This window comes from Protomyctophum parallelum (assembly GCF_964188405.1).
Source record: "Protomyctophum parallelum genome assembly, chromosome: 10".
In the NCBI taxonomy this organism is placed as follows: Eukaryota; Metazoa; Chordata; class Actinopteri; order Myctophiformes; family Myctophidae; genus Protomyctophum; species Protomyctophum parallelum.
Window position 1 is genome coordinate 24,735,283 of NC_139704.1, and position 23,322 is coordinate 24,758,604.

Consider the following 23,322-nt stretch of genomic DNA (forward strand, 5'->3'; position numbering starts at 1 on the left):
GACATAACTACCCTAAACAAACATTTAAAGTCCATAGACGTGGCTGGCGACCGTTTGTTTAATTGGGCTCTAAACAAACAAAAAGTCCATAGACTTGGCAGCCACATGACGTAATTTGGGAAAGCCTCAAGCATTGGAGGGGCAGCCCCTCAGAAATGCAACACCACTTGGACATTTGACCAGCAGTAGTCATTTCAGTGTAGCAGAACTCCACAAACTTTATTCAGAATTGAGAGAGAGCATATTATGGCCAAAACAATAAAATAAGACATTCATGAACCACTTAGGAGAATTTTCCCAATTTCATATCCTGAAAATAAAAATGTGCTTGCAACAACTAGCCTAGTGCCACGCCGTTGTGGGACAAGGCATGCATGGTAAACAAGATAACGTCAGAAACAGATGACGTCAAACAGAAGAGAAATGGATTCATAATCCAGACAACGTAACAAAGGAAGTATTGCTTTTCCATGACCGTAACGTGTACATAATACAACAGATATGCACACAGTCACACTAATGAAAAGCCTGATCTTTAGTGTATTGGTTTGGAAAGCATGCCCTGAAAATGCTAAATATTTGCCAACCTAGAAGGAATCGTCCTTTCTTGTTAGTTCACCACATTATCCAGTATCCACAGACTTAACAGATTCATCCAGGGTTGGTTTTATACTTGTAAATAGTCAAACTTGTAGATCAGCTACTTTAGGCACACAGAAGGGTATAAATAACACAGCCTCTAAATACTGATGCTTTCCTGTACACAATATTTTGGCACATTCAGCACTTTACAGGCAATGAATCTATCCCATCAGTGCTTCTTAATGTCCTTCATAATTTATTCATGAACTATTAAAAGAACACTCAAATGACACAATGGCCAGCTTTCAAATGGTTCTCACACCTTGATATCCTAAATAATTGCAAGTCTCTTTTTTTAAAGAGTACATAAAATGACATTTTTAAAGATAAGCTCAAACACATTTTCAAAAAACAGTCTTCAGATGAATTCTTGTTAGAATCTTAGTGATGGACCTGGGACAGTTTGTCAAGCGTCTCATGAGCACTCTAAATGGTGCTGACAATTTGACCAAGAAGAAAAAGAGGTAGTTAAGAAGCTTATTACACCCACTACACACACAGCAAGGAGTAGAACTGTTGTTATTTTTTTTAGAATGAACCGATACCAATTTGCAAAATGGGAATACCGGTGACATCTTGAATATTTGTTTAGATACTTGCGCTCAATATGTGTCCCACTTGAATGTGTGTCTGTAATGGACTTAAAATACAATCTAATGTCAAAATGTAGTTTACAGAAATATCATATTTATCAATAAGCAAATTGTAGTCAGCACTTGCAAGCCACTCATGATACTTCAAACCAACAACAACAAAAAAAACCCTGTCAGTTAATGCTATAGTATGGCTTTAGTTTGGATTCACATACAGTATTTAACATTTATTTAACCACTTATTAAACCCAGGCTGGTGCTCTATGCTCCGGGGGACTCAGAGTCTGTGTTGTGAGCTTGTGGACCTGCAAGTTTCCCCAGAAGAGGGAGGGAGACTAGGGTTCATATGGAAAATGAAGTTGATCAAATGGTTCTACTCCTATGCCCAAAAACAGGACCAAATGTGTCTTATCCTTTTAGAATTTTGGTGCAAGACAGTTTAGGACCACTAGTTCCTGCTTTGAGACGCTTGAAAAATCCAGGCCCAGATGACAGTAAGTGCAGCCTGACATGCCACAGCAATCTGGACCATTACAAAATTACAATGGTTCCCAACCCTTTTCTTTTCCTCGGAGGCCCCAGTTCTTACAGTACATCTGACAAAAGTTGACCCCCGTGCGAACACACACTCGCGAGCCACAACACCATATAGTTCATGTACGATGTATATAGACGATCTACAAGCTCGAAAACACGTCACGACACGCGCTGAGCGCATGCGTTCTTAAAACTTGAAAAATCTTGAAAACAACGTTGAATATTGTGGACAACATAATGTCATGCTCAAAACAGGTTGAAAGCAAAGGTGTGCTTTGGCAATCAAATAGATTGCAATTCACTGATTCACCGGTAACGATTCGATTTGATTCTACGATGCATTGCACCTCTCTATTTACTGCACAACAATCAGATATACGGAACATTTTTTTTAATTTTGAATTATATTATATGTAATATTATAAATATATTATATTTAGGCTTTGATTACTGCATTGCTGCACCGTCGAATCGCGATGCATGGCTGAAATGATTATTTTTGACACCACTAGAACAGCAAGTTGTGATTTTGCGCAACGTCTCAACGCGGCCTCGTCATGCTGTGACCTTTGGCACCCCCGCAAGCGTGTCCCAGACCCCAGGTTGGGAACCACTGTAAAATACGCTACAGTTGCTGATAAACACGCCTGCAATCGAAAAGCGGTCACACTATATCAGCCACACTGCTGGATATGCTAGTCACAGCTAGTGTATACTGTATGTATGAACTTCTTAAACCCTCAACTCTCCAGTACTTAAAACTGTACTTTGTTTGCTCTCGTTTTCCTTCTACAAACTTTTCGCCAGTGCTTTATCCCTAAACTTAATTTCCTTTGTTTTTATTTTCTTTACTATTTTGAAAAGCATTTTTAAATAGTTCAAATAGCCACTCTACAAGCTCACAACGGGTCGATGCAGAGCAGCTATTTGAAGTATTTTAAAATGTTTTTCAAAATATTTAAAAAAGAAAAGAAAAAAAGAGGCAAAAACTGTTTAGGGATAAGCAAAAATAGGTCCCTGTATGTCTTCGACCAGAAACAGCCGATCTAGTAGCTCACAACGCCGGCTATTTCTGGCAAATGTTTCCCCTCCCCTCCAGAATAAGGGGTGTTGGGGTTCAAGTGTTTCAATTGTTTTTTTATGGGCATCCCTTTAAAAGAAAAGCATTTTACTGGTATGAACAGAGAAATCGCATCAAATGCCAGCTAAAATGTTTCTTGTATGGATAATTTTCCATGCACCTTTCTTACTGGTATATGTACCATTGGTAGTCAAATACATTTTCATTACTTCTTAAAAAATAAAAAATAAAAGCAGGCGCACACACACACACACACTCAATAATATCCTTAGAATATAAATCAAACAGCATAAGGATAAAACTAATCATTCAACTCAAATAAATTAATTATAGGTAATCAGATTCCTTTCTGAATTCAATTCAAGGAAGAAATATTTGTTAATCACTCCCAAAACCATGTCATTAGCAGACCTATGTGAACAGTGAGGTTATGTGAATTCATATTCACAAAATCAAAAGCATATATTATATTTTTATATAGGTACGCTATAATGCGACACATTATTCATTTACAAATGTGAGAGGAAGCACTTCAAATTGTTTTCAGCTCAGAGGCTGACAATACAGGATAGTTATAGTCTTATCAAACTACAGTGGTGTTATTATGTATGAGATTAGAAATGTTTTGTCATTGACCTTGCGTCTACCATTTTCTTTTTCATTTCCATTTTTTTTCATCGCACCGTAACCAGTGTTATGAGCGTGTACAGAACACAGTTGTGAACCGCAATGAATTGATATTAAAAAAGGCGTCAAAAGGCAAACTCGGCACACAGGGCGTTTGGACCGGGAGGCATGAAAAGGCGATATCGGCGCAGAGTGAGTTAAGTCATCTGGAAATTGTAATGCGTCATACGCTAACATGAATGTGCTTCTGTTGAGCTGCAAATTCAGTACCACCTAAACTTAAACCCTCTATACTTGGTCAAAACAGACCTGTAAAGAGTTTGGTGGGATCTTATTTCGCTCTACACAAATCAATTCGCGAAAAACAGCAGATCTACAAGCTCGCAGCGGCGTTGTTGTGAGCTTTGTACATTGGCTATTTTGGGGCGAACGTTCCGCCCAGAACAGGGACGCACGCCGGGGGCTCAAGTTATTCACAAAAGTGGCATTTTACGCTTTGCGCATATTATGATTATCGCGATTATTTTCGCCATGATAATCGTGACGTGTCACTGTCATAATCGTCCCATATCCCTACAGACCATGCTTCAGATGTCAGGAAAACAAGACCAGTCGGTCACACTGGCATGCTTAGAGGTTTGGAGGGTAAATAACAGACTACGATACAGTGGAGTGAACAGACGTTTTAGACTACTGAAGATGAGTCGACATAAGAGGCAAACATCACTTCTTGAAAGCAGGGCGCGACAGCTCCGAGTCAAAATGTCTTTTCCGGCAGCAGCAGTCGGATTTGCAATGAAAACAGCTCAGACCGTCAAAGGAGAGTACTCAGTTGCACTGTCTCCGCTTAGTGCCATGCAAATGGTAGCTCCCAAATCTGAGAACGCAGCGCTCACACACACACACACACACGCACGCACACACACGCACACACAACTTTAGCGCACGTTTTCAGCAGCAGTGTGGTAGCGTTTAATGGGTTGGGATTCTAGCTGAAGCCCTGGTCATATCGCCCTCGTATCATCATGTTGAGTAAAGGCCCCACCTGGAAGAGACGGAAGGATTCATCAATTAATGGCGTTTCACGGCATGAGACGGAACGAGGCAGATTCTACAAAATGTCTTCAAAATCCTGACAGTTTTCTGAAAAACGTATGTTGCTATGCTATATCAGTGGTGCTTATTAAACCTTATTTGGCCGTGGACCACACCCCCTCCCCCCCCCCCCCCCCTCCCCCGATCTGAAACCATTTTGTTCCAGGGCACCCACACCCCCCTCCCCCCAATCTGAAAACATTTTGTTCCAGGGCACCCCAAGAAGCAAATTGAGATTAGAGTTAAAAATGTTGCCTTCAAAAACCAGATGGACCCGTAACGGATCCATTTGGTTTCATTTCACGCTCTCAAGAGTTAAAGAGCTACGTATAAGGGTCCATTTGGTTATCCAACTCTCCATCATTTAGCTGGTGGCGACCTGGAACCGCATCAAGGAGACAGCGGTCCTCGTACCACTGGTTGAAAACCGCAGTAACTACACTTTGTCTTTCCAGGGTCGTTTCACACACTACACTGTGTCTTTCCGTGGTACTAATTCAGGGTTAGCCATAAATATTCCCAGTAATTGGGTCACGGAGAGGGTCAGTATACCGGTGGGATTCCTAAACGGACGTCCTGAATGTGGAGCAGCTTTACAACGTGGCGTGATGTTCCAGAGACTGCAGTGGCTGGCGGGGCAGTGCTACTGCTACGGTATGTTCCACTTCTGGAAACGGCACGTCAAAGACACTGGGGTCTGTACTTATTTATTTACCCATTACTAGAGATGCTCCAACTCCAATACATTTCTTTGGGTAACTTTTGGTTTCTGTTCCATTTATTTAATTTTTACCCCCCTTTTCTCCGATTTCATTTCATTGTTATTCCCTGTACTTGTAATGATACTGGAATGTTCAATTACAAGGCTCAAATTGTACGTTTAAAAAAAGGCTTCATAGCCCGTTTTGATAATTTGATTTCTAAATGATAAATAATTACAATGTAAATGTGTATGAGATTGATGCATTTTGTGTTGTCACATACATTTATAAATAGCCTACACATTAATTCTACACAATGATTCAAAATATTTACAACAGTACTTTCAAAAGAAAGTGACGTTTTGGTCGCAGCACAGCAATCAATTTAATGTTTTGGTATCGGGTCGGAGTACCGGGACAAGAGTACGGTACAACTCCACCCATTACTGCTCATCAAGCAAACCAACCAACAAACAAACATGAAAGGCAAGGCGTTCGTTGTGTTTTTACTTCATGTGCGTCTCCCAGTGCCTCTCCCAGCATCTTCTCGATGTTCCTCATGATGGCCACCTTCTGATGAGCTCGGAGAGGGTACTCTATCCTCTTGGGCGTGGGTGCACCCTGAACACAGACAGCAGTGCACACAGGTTTACAAAAAGACAAACGGCTACCCCTTAAAGGACATTTAACCACTTAAGACCACAGAACAGGGGCGGTGGTTATGGCCAAGGTAATTCAAAGGAGTTTAGTTTAGTTGATCATCTTATACATCAACATAAGGAAACTGATACATAGGTGATCAAAAGGAACAGGCTGAAGCTGAAAGCTTATAAGTGCATATCGTACAACAAAATATAATTTTAGTTACTCCAAATGATATATTGTCTATTCTAATCTATTCTGTAAGGGATAATATCTGGCTAGGTGGTCATTGTCGGGAGATAATTCACCGACAGGGAGTTTAACCACCGAGGCGAAGCCGAGGTGGTTACACTCCTTGAAGGTGAATTATATTATTACATGGCTACCTAACATAAATTAATACATTGACCCAAAACACAACAAAAAAAGTATTCCATAAGTTCACGCTGGCTGCGTCTTGCCAGCTGCAGCACTGTCGGAAAACAAGGAAGTGAGTTGATCAAATCGAATACATTTTCGGGTACTGCTTCGTCTATTTCTTGCTCAAATGTTTTCAAAAACATTTTAAAGAGCAATGTTTAGCTGTAAATGACATTGTGTGTCACTAGTGTGTGTGTGTGTGTGTGTGTGTGTGTGTGTGTGTGTGTTTACATGGCTGTCATGTTGGAAACAGCAGTAAATCAAGCGGGGCGCAGCCGCGCAGCTGGTGCTCAGAGGGTTTGATTAGGCAGAGAGGTCTGTTATAGAGCGGAGCGGTCATTACCAACAGACCAACTCACCGCTGAATACAGCGATTGACCAATCAGATACAAGCATTCAACCAAGCCATGTAATAAAGTGAAATAACAGCTTTCATACCTTGTACCAGAAGTTTACAGTGAACGTTACTCCACCATTCAGCAAGGACTCAATGTGATGCCACCTGACAAAAACAAAGAACTATTTATTAAAACCAATAAGATAAGAACTTTATTTGTCACTGTATGAGACATACAACGAAACTGTATTTAGTGCATCCATACAAACAAACTGTAGTATCAACAAAGAAAAAATAAACACTGATGGAGCAACACTATCCACAGTTATCACATACACACAAAAATCTGCCGAGCGCAACCGATAATTTCCATTGGTCACTCCAGTGCACCTTACATTGAGCAGTTGCACCTAAATTAAATGCTGGTACATGAACAATATTATGTAGGCGGAGAAGATTTGGGGGTAAAACCCGGAAGTAAGCTTTAAGTAGGGCTTTAGTAACCATTATAAAAATGAGTAGCTCAAATCATGCATTCTGACTGGTTGATAGGTGTGGTATAATATAATAAAACAACCATACAGTATGGCAATGTCTTTGTACAATGCTTCATCACTTGCACACTACTGTGCAATTGCAAATGTAGTTAACTTTTTCGTAGTAAATATGCTGGAGTGACAATTTTGCTCTAATGGTGGTGGCAGGGCCAAAGCCGCCTTCTGCGCTAAACGGTGCAAAAAAAATAAACCGGAGTGTGCCGTCTGTCTGCCCGACGTGAGTATGTTGTCACGAATTATGGCTTGAATAGCATCACACGTGTCAGCAGCACAGAGTGCACAGGTGAAGCTGACGAGTAGAAAAGGTGACAGAACAGAGAGACACAGCAGCAGGGGGAGGCAGGTAAAGCATTCAACAAACTGCTGGACCTCGTGTCTCCCTCCACTGAGCGGCAACGGGGCGTGTGAGGTGTGGCGGAGAAACCATTAAACCCACAGCCACCTCGCTCCGCCGCCAACTAAGCCATGCAGCGAAGCATGCAGGGTAAGGCAGACACGACATGATTGGGTCGACAGACTCTGTGGCTCATCAGAAGCCAGTTCACACACACACACCGCCTCACACACTGTAGTACCACGTATGTTCAAACACCAAACTTAGCCTCATTATAGCATAACGCGGCATCCAAGTCAAGATTTAGGCCAGCGGTTCTCAAGGTTTTAATTTCAAGGATAGCGAGTTTGGTATGCATTAAGCCACATACCCCATAACTCTGAGGCCCCTTTTCCACCAGGGCTGAACCGGCCCGGTTCTTAGTCCATGAGCCAGGGCCCAAAATGTGAACGTTAATTACGAATTGAGTGGGCAAAAGAATATCTATATTAAATTGTTTATATGATCAATATGTAAGGGATAATGTATGGCTGAGTGGTCAATGAGTGAGTTAATGTCTGTATCTCTGTTTACTCCTCAGCGTTTACAGGTGAAACCAGTGTTTATTGGATCGGATGTCATGTCTTTTGTGAAAATGCTACTACCAAACCATTCATTCTACCATTCACATGTTTTGTACCAGTGCTGGCAATTCACATTCGGGTAGCATATTTGGCTTAACTTCATCTTTAAGTTTATAGGCTAACACAAGAATGGTCATCTGTGAAAATGAAAATGAAAAATCGGATAATTCCACTTACCAGTACATAGGGATATAAAGCACGTCTCCTGGACCAACAACAGTCTCATAGCCCACTATATTTTTAAAATTGGGAAACTTGTCATAGTCGGGATTATCGAAATCAACCTGGAAATAACAAAAAATACACTTCTTTAGGAAGATATAGGAAAAAGGTAATTCAAGCAATTTTGCATATTTTCTTTCTTGTTCTCATCGTTGCTTTTATGTCTAACATGAACAGAATTCAAATACTTTAGCCAATCACACAAAAACGTGATTGAAATATCTGACCCGATAAGCTAAACTGTGATAGGCTAAACTTTAGCCGATCACACACAAAAACACCTGATCAATTGAAAAGCATGTGAATGTTATAGAAGTGTCTCACCTGGCTCTGCCGGTCGCATGGGTGATGGACAGGATACGGATAAAGACACTCAAACTGATCCGGAGGGAACAGGATGCACCTCTTGTGACCCTTGACCTGCGCAAAGAAGTTCTGCTGCTCGTCGTAATGCGCCGGCGTTACATTGCCTGTGGCGAGAGAAGACACGTTGATGTGAGGTCGTAATGTGGCCCGGTGCCGGCATAGCGGTCCAGGCACCTTAGCTGGTAATCCGGCATGACAGTGTGTCCCATATATGTTTCCCATATACCTACTATACCTCGGATAACAGTGGGCCACGGTTCTCTTAACAAACTGATAACAGTGGGCCACGGTTCTCTTAACAAACTGATAACAGTGGGCCACGGTTCTCTTAACAAACTGATAACAGTGGGTCACGGTTCTCTTAACAAACTGATAACAGTGGGTCACGGTTCTCTTAACAAACTGATAACAGTGGGCCACGGTTCTCTTAACAAACTGATAGCAGTGGGTCACGGTTCTCTTAAACTGATAGCAGTGGGTCACGGTTCTCTTAACAAACTGATAGCAGTGGGTCACTGATAGATATATTTGGTCTAGTTTGTGGGTGAATGGCCTTTTGACCTTTTAAATCTAATTGCCCTGTGACTGACATTTGATGTCCGGCTGTCCCACTGACGTTAAAATAGTATGGTTCTGGCCCTGCCGGAGTCTCGATAGTAACCCTTTTCCCTAGCCAGCGTTGGTAGATAAGAATTGTTTTGTTTTCGTTGGCCATAACACCCAGCCTCTGTGTTTTTGCCCTTGAAAGTTAGTATTCGCTCTGACAGACTGGTAAACTGCCCTGTCTCCCCCGGTCCCACTAACTGATATTCATATCAGGACTATCTCTGCCCCGTGAGATAGTTCCTGTGTGCAATATTCGTGACGTCTTGCATTATCTGTCCATTTGTGAACAAATATGTTTTTTAACCTTGTTGTTCAACACATTGTTCGGTGTATTGATTACGGTATGCTATATCAACCCTGTTCAATTTGAACATCGGGAGAGATCGTTGTGAAACGCTGTCCGGATGACATGTCTTCTTCTCTCCCGAAGCAATGGTGAATATATCTGATCGAACCTCCCTCTAAGTTCTGCTTGTCTGAGTTCTCTTTCTTGTGTCCGTCAATTCATTCTAAGGTATATTGGTTAACTCTGTTATACTCTGACTTTTACTCATCATAGCCTAAATGGTTTTTATATCCATTTCTGTAAAGTTACAAGCCCTCTGCTTCTATTCTGGTAAAGAGTATTTATGGTACTTAGATTACTTTCTAAAGTATAAGTATTTATTCAGTTCCGGTGCTCCGGAGTTCTTTCTAGCTCTAGCTCTCAAGCTATCGATCCTAAGCTATTGTTTATTATTATTTAATACAGTATTAATACAGTCCTTATACAGTCCTTACATAGTATCATTATTTTAAAGATGGATTCCATTTAAAATTATCCATCAGTCACGGTTCTCTTAACAAACGGATAACAGTGGGTCACGGTTCTCTTAACAAACTGATAACAGTGGGTCACGGTTCTCTTAACAAACTGATAACAGTGGGCCACGGTTCTCTTAACAAACTGATAACAGTGGGTCACGGTTCTCTTAACAAACTGATAACAGTGGGTCACGGTTCTCTTAACAAACTGATAACAGTGGGCCACGGTTCTCTTAACAAACTGATAACAGTGGGTCACGGTTCTCTTAACAAACTGATAACAGTGGGCCACGGTTCTCTTAACAAACTGATAACAGTGGGCCACGGTTCTCTTAACAAACTGATAACAGTGGGCCACGGTTCTCTTAACAAACTGATAACAGTGGGCCACGGTTCTCTTACCCGCCATGCCGATGAGCAGCAGATTAGACGTCAGCTGTCCCCAGTTTCTCTTGGCCTGCTGCTTATTGATCCAGTTCCAGTTGAAACCCAGGAAGTCCACCACGATCTTCCTCCCCACCGTGTCATTCAGGGTCTGCTGCAGGTAAACCCTGATGGACGGAGAAGACAAAGGAAAACGTTCGCTGGAGATGGACAAGATACGATATTTCCTGTTTGTTGTTATAGAAGTGTATGTTTGTATGTCTCTAAATGCTCTGATGAATTGAAAATGGTGGACTGTAAACAAGTGTAATGCATTATCATGGTGTCATAGTAACAGTTTTTGTATTGACCTGTGCTTTCGTTTGAAATGTACCCAGTCTGCATACTGGTAATACATTTTCAATCAATTCAATATGCGACATGCAATATGCTACTGAAATTGTAGTAATTGTGGAGGCACCCGTTACTGTGAACAAACGCTCTATAGAAATGATTACTATCTAGAGCTTTAACATTTAACAATACATTTTTATTTTAACCATCAATTATCACTTCGCTTACACTGGCTGCCTTTAAAAGTTTTGCAGAATAAACTAACAATGTGGAAATCTCCTTTCCTTGCCTGTCTAGACGACTCTGCTATCCTCCTACCACCCTTGCCTTGACACACCACACTCCTCTACGCCTTGTCTACCTACACCACTTTACAGTGTGTGTGTGTGTGTGTGTGTGTGTGTGTGTGTGTGTGTGTGTGTGTGTGTGTGTGTGTGTGTGTGTGTGTGTGTGTGTGTGTGTGTGTGTGTGTGTGTGTGTGTGTGTGTGTGTGTGTAAAGATCTCAATGGTCTCGCACCTTCCTACCTACATGACTGCCTGCCTAAATATGTCCCAAACCGCCCCCTAAGGTCTTCCACTGCTGGCCTGCTCGCTTTGCCTAAAAAAATGGCAACTAAAAAATACGGGGAAGCAGCTTTTTGCTTCTACGGGCCGACGGCATGGAACAAGCTCCCACTGTACCTTCGTCAGGCAGCCTCTGTAGACATTTTTAAAGCACAGCTCAAGACCCACTTCTACAACATTGCTTTTAATTGATCTTTTATTTTGTGTTATTCATGTCCTCACTGTATTGCATTACTGCTTGTTTTTTAATGTCGTTGCCTTGCTTTTCTTTTTTATTCTCCATTGTTCTGTAAAGCACTTTGAGCTGCATTTCATGTCATGAAAGGTGCTATACAAATAAAGTTTTATTATTATTATAGTCTTTGGACTGAAACTTCATTTAGTTTGTCCTATTTTAGTCATCTGGAATGTTTTAGCGTTAGTCTAATTTTAGTCGACTAAAGGTGGTTGCACACCGGCCGCGTTTTTCGGAAAACCAATGGAGAAACGCCACTTACAAATCCAAATTTGCGCTTGGTGTGTGGAGACTATTTTCAGCATGCAAACCAAGTGTAAAATGACTTATACTGGATCTTTTGTCCAATAGTCCACTCCCTTCCTAACATTTTAGTCTAGTTTTTATTTGTTGACGAAAGTGTCAATATATTTAGTCTTAGTTTTAGTCAGCAGAGCTTAGTTTTCATTTAGTTTCCATTTAGTTGTAATTTAGTTTTTGTGAGTGAAAAAAGGTAGTCGACGAACATTTTTCGTCTTAGTTTTAGTCGACGAAAACAACACTGATCCCTGGGTAGGTTCCAAAACCCTACCCTGGAGCTCAGACTGTTTCCTGCATCCATATTCACTCAAACATATCAACTCCTCTGGGACGACTGCTGGCTGCCGCATTACACCTGACCATGCTAAGCTGGAACGTCCGGTTATAACTACAGACAAAGTCCAAGAAGTTTGGATTCTGATGAACAACACAGTAGCGTCAAACAATGTTTGCTGGTTAAAGACTAAAAGAAGACCCCATGTGCTGCTCCACTGTCTTTTTGGGAGCTAGTTATTGATCTGCAAGTCCATTACTAAGAAGACATCTATCCTGTCTATATCCTGGAGGAGCCCTGTGGGTTTACTCTGATGATACTAAACAACTAAAGTGCACCCTGAGGACTGCTTATAGACTTTCAACACCTCACCCAACCGAGCTGACACACACACACACACACACACACACACACACACACACACACACACACACACACACACACACACACACACACACACACACACACACACACACACACACACACACACACACACACACACACACACACACACACACACACACACACGTTTAAAGCATTGTTTCCCAAAGACTGGGTCGAGATTTCAATTGGGTCGCCAAAATATATTTTTTAAATAATAATAACCTAAAGGGCGAGTTCGTTTGCACGCATCCGCCCGAGTGACAGCAGACTGCTGGGCAAGCGCTGGCGGCGCTTTGGCATGGGGGTTCAGATCAACATAATGGAATAAAGAATTCTGTACGGGCTTGTGGCTGTACTTGAACCGAGTGGCCGGCCGCCAGACTTATCCTGTGCATTTTACAGAGGAAATCAGAACAATGAGCCCTACAGTTTCTCAGCCTTGGGTTCACATCTCACACGCGCCAGAGCTGTTAATGCTGCATCCCATGAGACATCACCCCTCACCTATAGTCTCTCAAAAAACAAAACCAATGCTTCCATTATGCAGTCTGTGCTGTCGGTGCAACGACCGTTTCGTCCAGGATTATGCACCCCATGTCGGACTCGTACGCTCACTGGGAAGGATGCGTGTTTTTTTAATAAAACAAAATAAAAACATACATAATAAATATCAAAACTTAACACTGAGTGAAATCAACAGAGCGATGCTTTCAGTTTGACATATTCCTGTTAATAAACACATCTTTGCGCACTTAAATGCTGTTTGTATTCACTCCAGTGCATCTCCTGTGAGCAACATAGTCTTTCATATCATTCATTGTACCCGCAGGATGTGAATAAAATAAATGTGAATAAAACCGCTGAACCTCACAAGGAGAGTGTTCTTCCAGATGCTTCAAACGCCAGTGAGCAACTTTCATTGAAATGAATAGCTGGGGGCGGAGCAGTCCACCCTCTAATTTATATATAGCTCTATCTATGGCATTGCCCCATTTCTGTTGGCGGATTGTTCACAGTCACAGGCCAGCTTCAGCCACGCGTGGTGCACAAACCTACCTACTTTTTTTGAACATGTCACTCTGTAAACTAAGACTGTCACTATTATACAAATAATTCAAATAACTGTGATTAACAATTTCATTGTGTTCTTGGGCATTGAAGTTTCATTTCTGTTTGGTTACCGGCTTCATAATCGCAAATTGCACAGGGCGGATATGACAAATAACTTATATAATACAGGCTTACCACTGCATAGTTACAACCCTCAAACAAAAGAGACCACGCAAAGTGCCGCTGAGGCCTTAGACAATGTTTTGTGCCCATCAGCCACACGGACTTCCTTGTCGCGGACATGTCGCTATGACACACCAAGTGTCCCTGACCCAGCAGTACCCGTCACGGACTGTGAGTCTGAGAACCACTCGACTGTGACGTACACTGTGCGTCTGACTCACACTCGGTTCATACAGGACAATATATGACCTCACTGCCCCAGAATGATGGTTGGTCGGGCAATGAACTGGAATGCATAGCCTGGATATAAGCCTGGCATGCACGACATGACCGATTTTGAAATATTAAGTGCAGTGTGTGATGTTGAAAATAAGAGTTAAATAGCTCTATATTCTGAGAGTAATCATAGCTGGGTAGACTAGCGTTTGTTCAGTAACAGGAGTCTCCCTGTCTCTCCAGCTCTTTAGTAAACAGGTATTTAATACCTGGTATTTATCCCAACCTGCTTTTTCAGTTTGGGATACCAATTTTATCCAGTCAGAAGAGAGAACTAATTCAGGAAACAGGATAAACAAGTAGTGATGTGATGAAGTGATGACACAAAGAAGTGAGCTGACAAAATAGGAACACTATAAATAAAAAGAATCACACCCGTGTGAAGTGAGTGATGCAACAACTCTGTGTGGTCCCTCTACTGTACTGTACTCTCACTGTACTGTACTATCACACCCGAAATCATACAGTTAATGTGTGTGTATTAGGCTGCACAACAGTGACACTTGAAAACCAGCCAGGGACCCAGCCAGAGACAAACAAAGCTCCGTACTTGGCGTACTATAGGAGTGGTTGCACGTCTTGCACCACTCAAAAATAATTGGTGAAATTGTCAACGCACCTGAAAATACATTTTCGGCTTATTAAACAGCTGGAGAGACATGGAGACTCCCGTTACTGTGAACAAACACACACATGAATACTATGTAATGTGACCGACTTCAACTTTTTAACATTACATTTTCAACCACCCATTAATCAATCACTTCGCTTACACTGCCTTTAAGTGCTGTTGAATAAGCCAACAATGTGGGAATCTCCTTTCCTTGCTGTCTGTCGACTCTCTGAGTGCCATCCTCCTACCACCCTTGACACACCACACTCTCGACCTCTACGCCCTCTCTAACTACACCATGCGTGTGCGTGACTGCGCGCGCGCGTGTGTGTGTGTGTGTGTGTGTGTGTGCGTGCGTGTGCGCGATGTTGTTTGTGGTCAGGCCAAGTCAGATCAGAGAGCTAAGCACTTACCCAGATGCTAAATCCTTAGTCATTCCCCACAGCTTCCCGTCATAAAATTTCAAAACAGTAAACACTTTCCGCTTCTAAGCACACCTGTAGCATGTAGCCTAGCCTTACACCCTCTCGTCTCTATAATGCACCCATTTAGAGTTCAAGGTCCCCGGTGCTTTCAGACTTTCTTTTTTACTTTTATAAATATTTAACCAATGAAATGTATTAACAAGAGCATGCAGTCACATGCTCTTGTTAATATTAACATATATAATATGGTTAATATTAAAATATTAACCAAATTGGAATCATTGGAACACAGGTTCTTTTTTTCCATCCATATCCTGACAAGTAACCGCTTTGGGTCTACAATGTGATAAACCAAAATATAATGAATTGCATTTATTTAAAATATAAATATAATATTACCTCTCCTCTCCTTCCATTTCCTCCGTCGTATGCATCTTCTCCACAAACTCGGAGAACTTCATTTCCATCCGCTGTGACTTGGGGACAAAGTCCCCGAAGTTCGCCATCTTCTTCTCATCGTAGTAGAGGAACTTGTGGTTTTGAGCGATGTACACGGAGAAGTCTCCGTTCCCGATGTTCTCCTGCAGGTAGCCGATATCCCACTTCAGGGCCGGATACACAAGGTTTGTGTCCGTTAAAACCACAGGTTCCTGGAGAGACACAAAGACGTTAACACCACAGGCTCATGGAGAGACACAACGAAGACACTGACTGAAGAAGGAAAACTAACAAGTGAACTGATACCCATTAAGGGAGTAGAGTGGCCGGATATTAACCGCTAGGTTGCCATCTATGTAAAGCACCTTGGATAAAGGCGCTATATAAATGCACCATTTACCATTTTCATTAAGCACTGACACCGATTCTACAAAATGCCTTCTAAATCAATAGTTCTCACACTATGGGCTGGGCTTGGTTTTGAGGTTATTATTTTGTGAAGTTAATATTCTGTGAGGACAGAGAGGTTAGGGTTAGGTTAGGTATAGGCATAGTTATTGTGAGGTTAAGGTTAGGGTTAGGCATATAAACCGTGTAGAAAGCTCCAGGAAAGAGGTAGTCACGGTTCACAACCTTTTTTTTTTTTTTTTGGTAAGATTTTTTTGCGGCTTACGCCTTTTTTTATTGATTTTTGAAGGGACAGACAGTAGGCTGACAGGAAACGGGAGAGAGATGGGGGGATGACATGCAGTAAAGGCCGTGTCGGGTCCGGGAGTCGAACCCGCGGCACACTGCGACTGGATTACCAGTCCGGTGCCCAGACCGTTACGCTACGGCCTGGGCCTCACAACCTTTTCTGGATAAAGGCCAACTTGAAAACTCAGAACTGACCACTTAACTTGTTAAGGTGTGGGCAGCGTGCATAGTATATTAAGTACCTACGTATTTATCGGACCGGTATGAGCCTGTAGATCTGACGAAAATAGCTGATCTGCAAAATAGGAGATCTTGTAGATCGCCTATTTTCTAACAGCCCACACAGGGTTGAAGTGGTTAAAGGACAACTTTAGTTTTTTTTCAAGCAAGGTTCATGTTTTAAGTTATTAGAGAAAGTAAAAGATGAGTGTTAATTTTTTTTTTCATTTGCTGCTTTCTTTTGTTTTAGGGATTTTAGCTGTTTTTGACAGGGGGCGGGGGCATTCGAGCATGGGGCTAAATATGTATTTCTTTATAAAATGTTATAGCGATTTCTTTTTTACTATTTACTACAGTCCTACTATACCCCAATAAATTACATCTGGCCACAAAAGATCACAGGATCTACTGAATGTGTCAAACTGACATATTGAGCCTATTACAGTGTGGCTTCCCCCCAGTATAATAATAATAAAATAATAATAAAACTTTATTTGTATAGCACCTTTCATGACATGAAATGCAGCTCAAAGTGCTTTACAGAGCAATGGAGAAAAAAAAAGCAAGGCAACGACATTAAAAAACAAGCAGTAATGCAATACAGTGAGGACATGAATAACAAAAAATAAAAGATCAATTAAAAGCAATGTTGTAGAAGTGGGTCTTGAGCTGTGCTTTAAAAATGTCTACAGAGGCTGCCTGACGAAGGTACAGTGGGAGCTTGTTCCATGCCGTCGGCCCGTAGAAGCAAAAAGCTGCTTCCCCGAATGTAGGTAGGAAGGTGCGAGACCATTGAGAGCTTTATACACAAGTAAAATAATTTTAAAATCAATCCTAAAAACAACCGGAAGCCAGTGCAGTGAAGCCAAAACTGGAGTAATATGTTCTCTCATCTTAGTTCTAGTTAAAACTCTGGCTGCTGCATTTTGGACAAGTTGTAATCTGTCAGTTGTTTTCTTAGGCAGTCCTGAAAAAAGTGCATTGCAGTAATCAAGCCGAGAAAAAACAAAGGCGTGGATTAGCGTTTTTGCATCGTCCAAAGACTAATAGGCTCTGATTCGTGCAATATTTCTAAGGTGAAAAAAGGCAATCTTGGTAACATGATTGTGTGAATTAAAATTCAATTCAGAATCAATAATGACCCCCAGGTTCTTTACTTTACTGTTACTTTCTACAGTCAGGTTGCCAAGTCTGCTTATTATTGATTCTTTCTGCTCACTAGAACCGATTATGAGAACTTCTGTCTTATCCTCATTTAGCTTGAGAAAGTTCTCACTCATCCAGCATTTGATGCTAGACAGACAGGTCAACAGCGGGTCTAAAGCACAGGGATCATCTGGAGCCACAGAAAGATATAGTTGGGTATCATCAGCATAGAAATGAAAATTGACTCCGTGATTGGTAATGAGTTCAGTTCACCCATATATAGGCTACCTTCATATTCAGTAGATCCTGTGAACTTTTGTGGGCAGATGTAAATTTCTTGGGGTCTAGTAGGACTATAGTAAATGATAAAAAAAGAAATCGCTATAAAATTATGTAAAAGAATACATATTTAGCTCCATGCTTGAATGCCCCTGCCCCCCTGTCAAAAACAGCTGAAATCCCTAAAACGAAAAAAGCAGCAAATGAGAAAAAAATAACACTCATCTCTAATTTCTCTAATAACAACCTAAAACATGAAGCTTGGTTGAAAAAAACTAAAGTTGTCCTTTAAACAGATTTTTATGCTACATTAAAAAGGAGTAGATCCACCCAAAAATGACTTGAGGCATATATGATTTGATGACCGGTGGAGTCAGGGTCTGTCCGTCTATCTATGTCAAAGAGTCTCCTATTGACTGACGACCCGGTCATCAAATTATTGGTTCAGGAATGCAGCAAAAACAAAACAAAAATATGAAGAATACGTCATTTTAGCTGGGGTCCCCCTGGAACCCCCTCAATGACCCCTGGGGGTCCCCGGACCCCACTTTGAGAACAACTGACCAGTACAACCATGATCATTCATAAGACTCCTGTACACTGATTCACACATTAGTACACTCATATTATAGGAGTCATAATATGATCGTACGTCGTTTTTAAATTATTATTAAATATTTATGCGGTCATCACCGCTTTTATGAGTTTACTGCTGAATTTACTGCTCATTTATTATGCATTATTGATTGATTGATTGATTGATTGATTGATTGATTGATTGATTGATTGATTGATTGATTGATTGATTGATTGATTGATTGATTGATTGATTGATTGATTACAGTTCGGTTTTATGGAACTGTCAGTTCCATAAAAGGATGCTGAAAGGATAAACCCAGGAAAGCACTATATGGCTTGTTTCCATTGGGGTCTTTATTTTTCCCTTTCATGTTTCTCTTTTTTCTTCCACAGTAATAAAACTGAAACTGATTGCAGTAAAGCCTGTGGTGGCACTGCGACACTACACTGGTTTCTATTATGATTTCACAAATATTATTTCAACACCATGACTGAGTGCTACTAGGTACATGTGCTACGTGACTGAATGAACGTACACTGGGCAGCTCTCTCTCTCTCTCTAATGTATGCTGCTCCACACCACCATGTCGCGCGTCGGGGAAAGAAATAGCCGATCTACAAGCTCACAACACATCGCCGGCGCGACGCGTTGTGAGCTTGTAGTTCGGCATTCGTTTTCGACGCGCGACACCGTCCGTCGTGCGGGGAAAGGGATATATAATAGGACTCGGGTTTCCCATAGCCCGGAGGGACGGGCTAGACGCGCTGTGATTGGCTAGGTTTGTCGTTGCCAGGAGCAACGTTTATAAATCCGACAGCAGAGCAGCATGTCAGTGAGTGAAGTAGTGAACTCGATCGCAACAAGAAATAAAATGTAAACGACGTAGATAAAAACACCTTTCGACATGAGAACGTTCTGTAGAGGAAAGAGGAATGCACAACATATGCTTCTTGTTGTGTTTTGTTTTTTTATGGAAATAATTAGCAGTACAGTACAGCATCTTGCAATTTATGATGAATTGAACATGGTGGGCCCTATTGTAAACAAGTGTAATACTTTATGGTGTTGTCCACAGCCACAGTTAACAGTTTTGTATTGAGTTGTGCTTGAAATGTACTGTAATTCTCCAATCTGTTAATAAATTAATCAATCAATCAATCATCAATGGGTCTCGTCGTGACTCAAGATACCGATGTACGCCAAGATAGAAGATACCGATGTACGTTAACTTGTACCCGTCTAAATACTAATATCAAGTCCACACCCACAACATCAGAGGGAGCTCAACAAACCATCTACAACCCAGATTCGGCACAAAAAAGGGACTAAATTAATTTCACTCCTATGCCAGCAAAATGTGGAACGCCCTACTGTCATTAAGAACTAAGACATGTGAATCCCTTGACTCCTTCAAAATCGCTCCCCCGGTGCGGTTTTGAAGCAAGTCCCCCCCACCAGCTTTTCCCCTCACTGTATATTTTATTTTCCCTTTTTACCTCCTTTTATGATGATGTCCTGCTTTTTGTTATATAGAAGTGTATATTTCTTTAAATGTTCTGATGAATTGAAAATGGTGGACCCTATTGTAAACTTTATGGTGTCCACAAAACAGTTTTTGTATTGAGTTGTGCTTGAAATGTACGGATATAGGCTACCTATTCTGCATACGGTTACTAGTCGATCAAGCTCGAAAGACCGACGGATCCTCCAAGCTATGGGACGATCATCTCTCAGGTTGCCAGGGATACGGTTTCACTTTCACCAGTGCAGACAGAGTTGCCTGCCTGCAAAGTATAACACATATCCCCAGTCCCCACACACTTAAATTAAATGCATGATTTTTTAGGGATCTGATTCTGAAAAGGCTTGTCAGCAAGTCATTGAGATAGCAGCATTTCTTTCTTTGTAGGCCCAATTTAAGCCATGTGTCATCTCTGCTCTCACCATCTGTCTGGATGCATTAAACTAGGGTGCTGTATGTTTCCATTTGCGGTTTAGCCTGTAATTGGGTTAATGGCTGATAGAGGCTATATGACTTTCAAGATGGAACAGAGGGGGAAAGACTTGCATACCATTGCACTTTATGCAGTGCACTTTCAATATTGACCCCCTGGTGTCATCTGGACATTTTAGAAATATGCTTACAAATCTCAATCTTTTTAATGTAGTCTTCTTGTTTTGTACGGTTTTATTCGAATTTGTGTTTCCAATGTTATCTCAGCATTATGGAAAATGAGGGTCCACCCCTCAATGTATTCTTGAGAAATAAAATAAAAGGCTGAAACACTAACTGTGCACAGCATGTTTATTTTTTATATAATTTTAATTATAATTATTTTTTAATGGTCATTTCCAGGCTAGCAGTATAAAACCTACTTTGCTCAAAAACGGGTCAATAAATATGGCACGGCCCCCTCTGACGAATGCATGTGAAATTCATGAAAATGTGGTAATGTGGGGTAGGTTAAGTATGTTTATCCATGGAGATGTTGATGAACAGAAATAGACCCTGATGCCCTCTGAAAATATGATCTTTCATTTTCAGCATAACTGAATAAATGAATAAATAAATAACTTCTCATGAACCTATTACTTAGCATCAAATTAAAATGGACACTTGTAGACTGGCATATTCTATAACTCATCCGTCTGTATGGTCTGTATCTGTCCAGGATATTTCTAGTTGAATATCCAATTTGTTCTGGATTTCTTGGCCCAAAATACACATCAATTAAACTTCATTTGATGTGTAGGACAACCCCCCCCCCCCATGCTAATGTTTATTTACTTTGCGGGGGAGGGTGTAGTGTCACTCATAAACTCAGAATGGATGGTAAGCTTGATGTAAACTCAAATACAGTTTGTTTTGCGAAGACTATATTCACTTCACCCTGCTTGAACCTTCACCAATGAAACGCCAAATTACTGTAAGCTGACACTCTATATATAAAATACACAGAACTGCATATTCACCAATGAGAGGATAACTTGATATAGCATCGTTCTTGCTCTGCACAGACTGGACTGTACTGTACAATTCTGCATTCAAATACTGTCCCTCTCAAACAACAACTCTCTAAAGAAAAGCTCGGCAGGGTGGAGCTGCTGACCTAAAAAGAAAAAGGGATCTACACTACAAGCTAGGCTCCTTATGCTGTTAGCTTGTAGATCAGTTATTTTAGGCAAGTGACAATTAGGGCTGGACCTCATATGCATTTCTAAGAAGATCTCACATAACAGCTGCCATCTCTGGTGATGAGCACAGCTGTGTTTGGATCAATTCTTTCTAAATTATTTATTTACCTCACCTGTTGTCTACATGGGGTCTGGGGGCCCCCAAGGGGTCCTTGAGGGAGGGGGTTCCATTGGATCCCCAGCTAAAAGATTGATGGTTAGTTTTAGGAACCAAATGGTCAACCTAAGGAAGCCTAAGACGTTAAACTCTTGAGTGAACAAATGGAAACTAAATGGACCAATTTGGTTGCCATTTGTACACTCTCCGAGTTAAATTAAAACAATGTAGATTGGGGGTCCTCCCATGCAGTCCCAGAGATAAAATCATATCAAATTGGGGTCCATGGCCTAGTCTATAGTCACAGTGCATAATTGCATATCAAACTTGGAACAAAAAGAAATGTCTTATTCACTTCACCTTGAAAAGAGTATGGTGATGACTAACGAAATGCTAAATTACTGTAAGCTGACAGTGACACTAATATATAAATGGACAGTCTGACTGCAAGTAAACAGAGCTGCTACTTTTACACACATTTAAAATGTGAGTTTTTTTTCCTTCGTTTGTATACTATTTAAATAGTTTTGAGGAAAAATGCTGCCATTTGTCCCAAAATGTCTGCAAAAAATGTGTGCCATGTTTCAAAAAGCTTTATACCCTGTGTGTGTGTGTGTGTGTGTGTGTGTGTGTGTGTGTGTGTGTGTGTGTGTGTGTGTGTGTGTGTGTGTGTGTGTGTGTGTGTGTGTATATATATATATACACAACAGATATAAACAGATATAAACAGAGCTATGTCACATATTGCATCGATATATCAATATATATATATAATATATATATCGATGCAATATGTGACATAGCTCTGTTTACTCAATGCTGTACCCCTCCAACTCCAAATATATAAACTTTCCCCATTTTCAACTGTTTTATATGTTTATATTTTGATTTGCTTTGGCAATTCTCATGCCAATAAAGCTCATTTGAATTGAATTGAATTGAATTGAATTTTCTGCATCTGATCTTGACGAGAGGATAGAACTTGATAGCACTGCATTCATTCTAGCTCTGGACTCAGAGTCTCAGACCGTATTTATACTGTTTACATACAATACTGTATTTATTGATGACTGATTTTTTTTTTACCTCGTTATTGATGAGCATCTCGGCCCGGGGGTCCGTGTGGGACAGCCTGGGGATGGCTTTGGTCTGGAACGGGTACTGCCTCAGCTGGGACTCGGTCCAGCCCAGGCTCTGGGACTGGAGCCCTGCCTCATCCTCGGCTCCGAAAGCAGCGGAACCCCCGGCGCCGGGATCAGCCTCAGCCACCGACGCAGTAGCCATGAGGAGGCCCCGGTTAATAACGAACGATCGGATTCCGTTTTTAATTCGGATTATGTGGCGAAATTAACAAATAAAAAAAATGCCAATTAACGATTTCAAGGCATAAGCTGCAGCAGATCTGTGTCCCTCTCTGTCTTTCCTGCAGCTCCGTTCATAAGCACTGCCTCTATGTTCCTAAG

General features: G+C 41.2%; 2 protein-coding genes across 2 annotated transcripts in view; one reads left to right on the plus strand and one right to left on the minus strand.

Annotated features, from left to right (window-relative positions):
- Positions 1-23,322, plus strand: part of cuedc2 (CUE domain containing 2) — a 203,847-nt gene that overhangs the window by 7,549 nt on the left and 172,976 nt on the right. The window lies entirely within an intron of this gene.
- On the minus strand, positions 189-23,322 carry hif1an (hypoxia inducible factor 1 subunit alpha inhibitor). The gene is made up of 8 exons (XM_083775405.1): positions 22,946-23,322; positions 15,609-15,859; positions 10,590-10,738; positions 8,736-8,881; positions 8,367-8,473; positions 6,777-6,840; positions 5,787-5,897; positions 189-4,525 (listed from the first exon to the last, which is right to left on the minus strand). Exons 1-8 carry the CDS (start codon positions 23,141-23,143, stop codon positions 4,469-4,471), a joined length of 1,083 nt encoding a protein of 360 aa, XP_083631531.1. The 5' UTR covers positions 23,144-23,322; the 3' UTR covers positions 189-4,468.

Excerpts from the sequence above, each read along its gene's own strand:
- hif1an (XM_083775405.1), bottom strand. The coding sequence starts at position 23,143 with ATGGCTACTGCGTCGGTGGCTGAGGCTGATCCCGGCGCCGGGGGTTCC. Across the intron at positions 15,860-22,945 it reads AGATGCTCATCAATAACGAG|GAACCTGTGGTTTTAACGGA; the intron begins GTAAAAAAAAAA and ends GTGTCTCTCCAG. Across the intron at positions 6,841-8,366 it reads CTTTATATCCCTATGTACTG|GTGGCATCACATTGAGTCCT; the intron begins GTAAGTGGAATT and ends TGTTTTTGTCAG.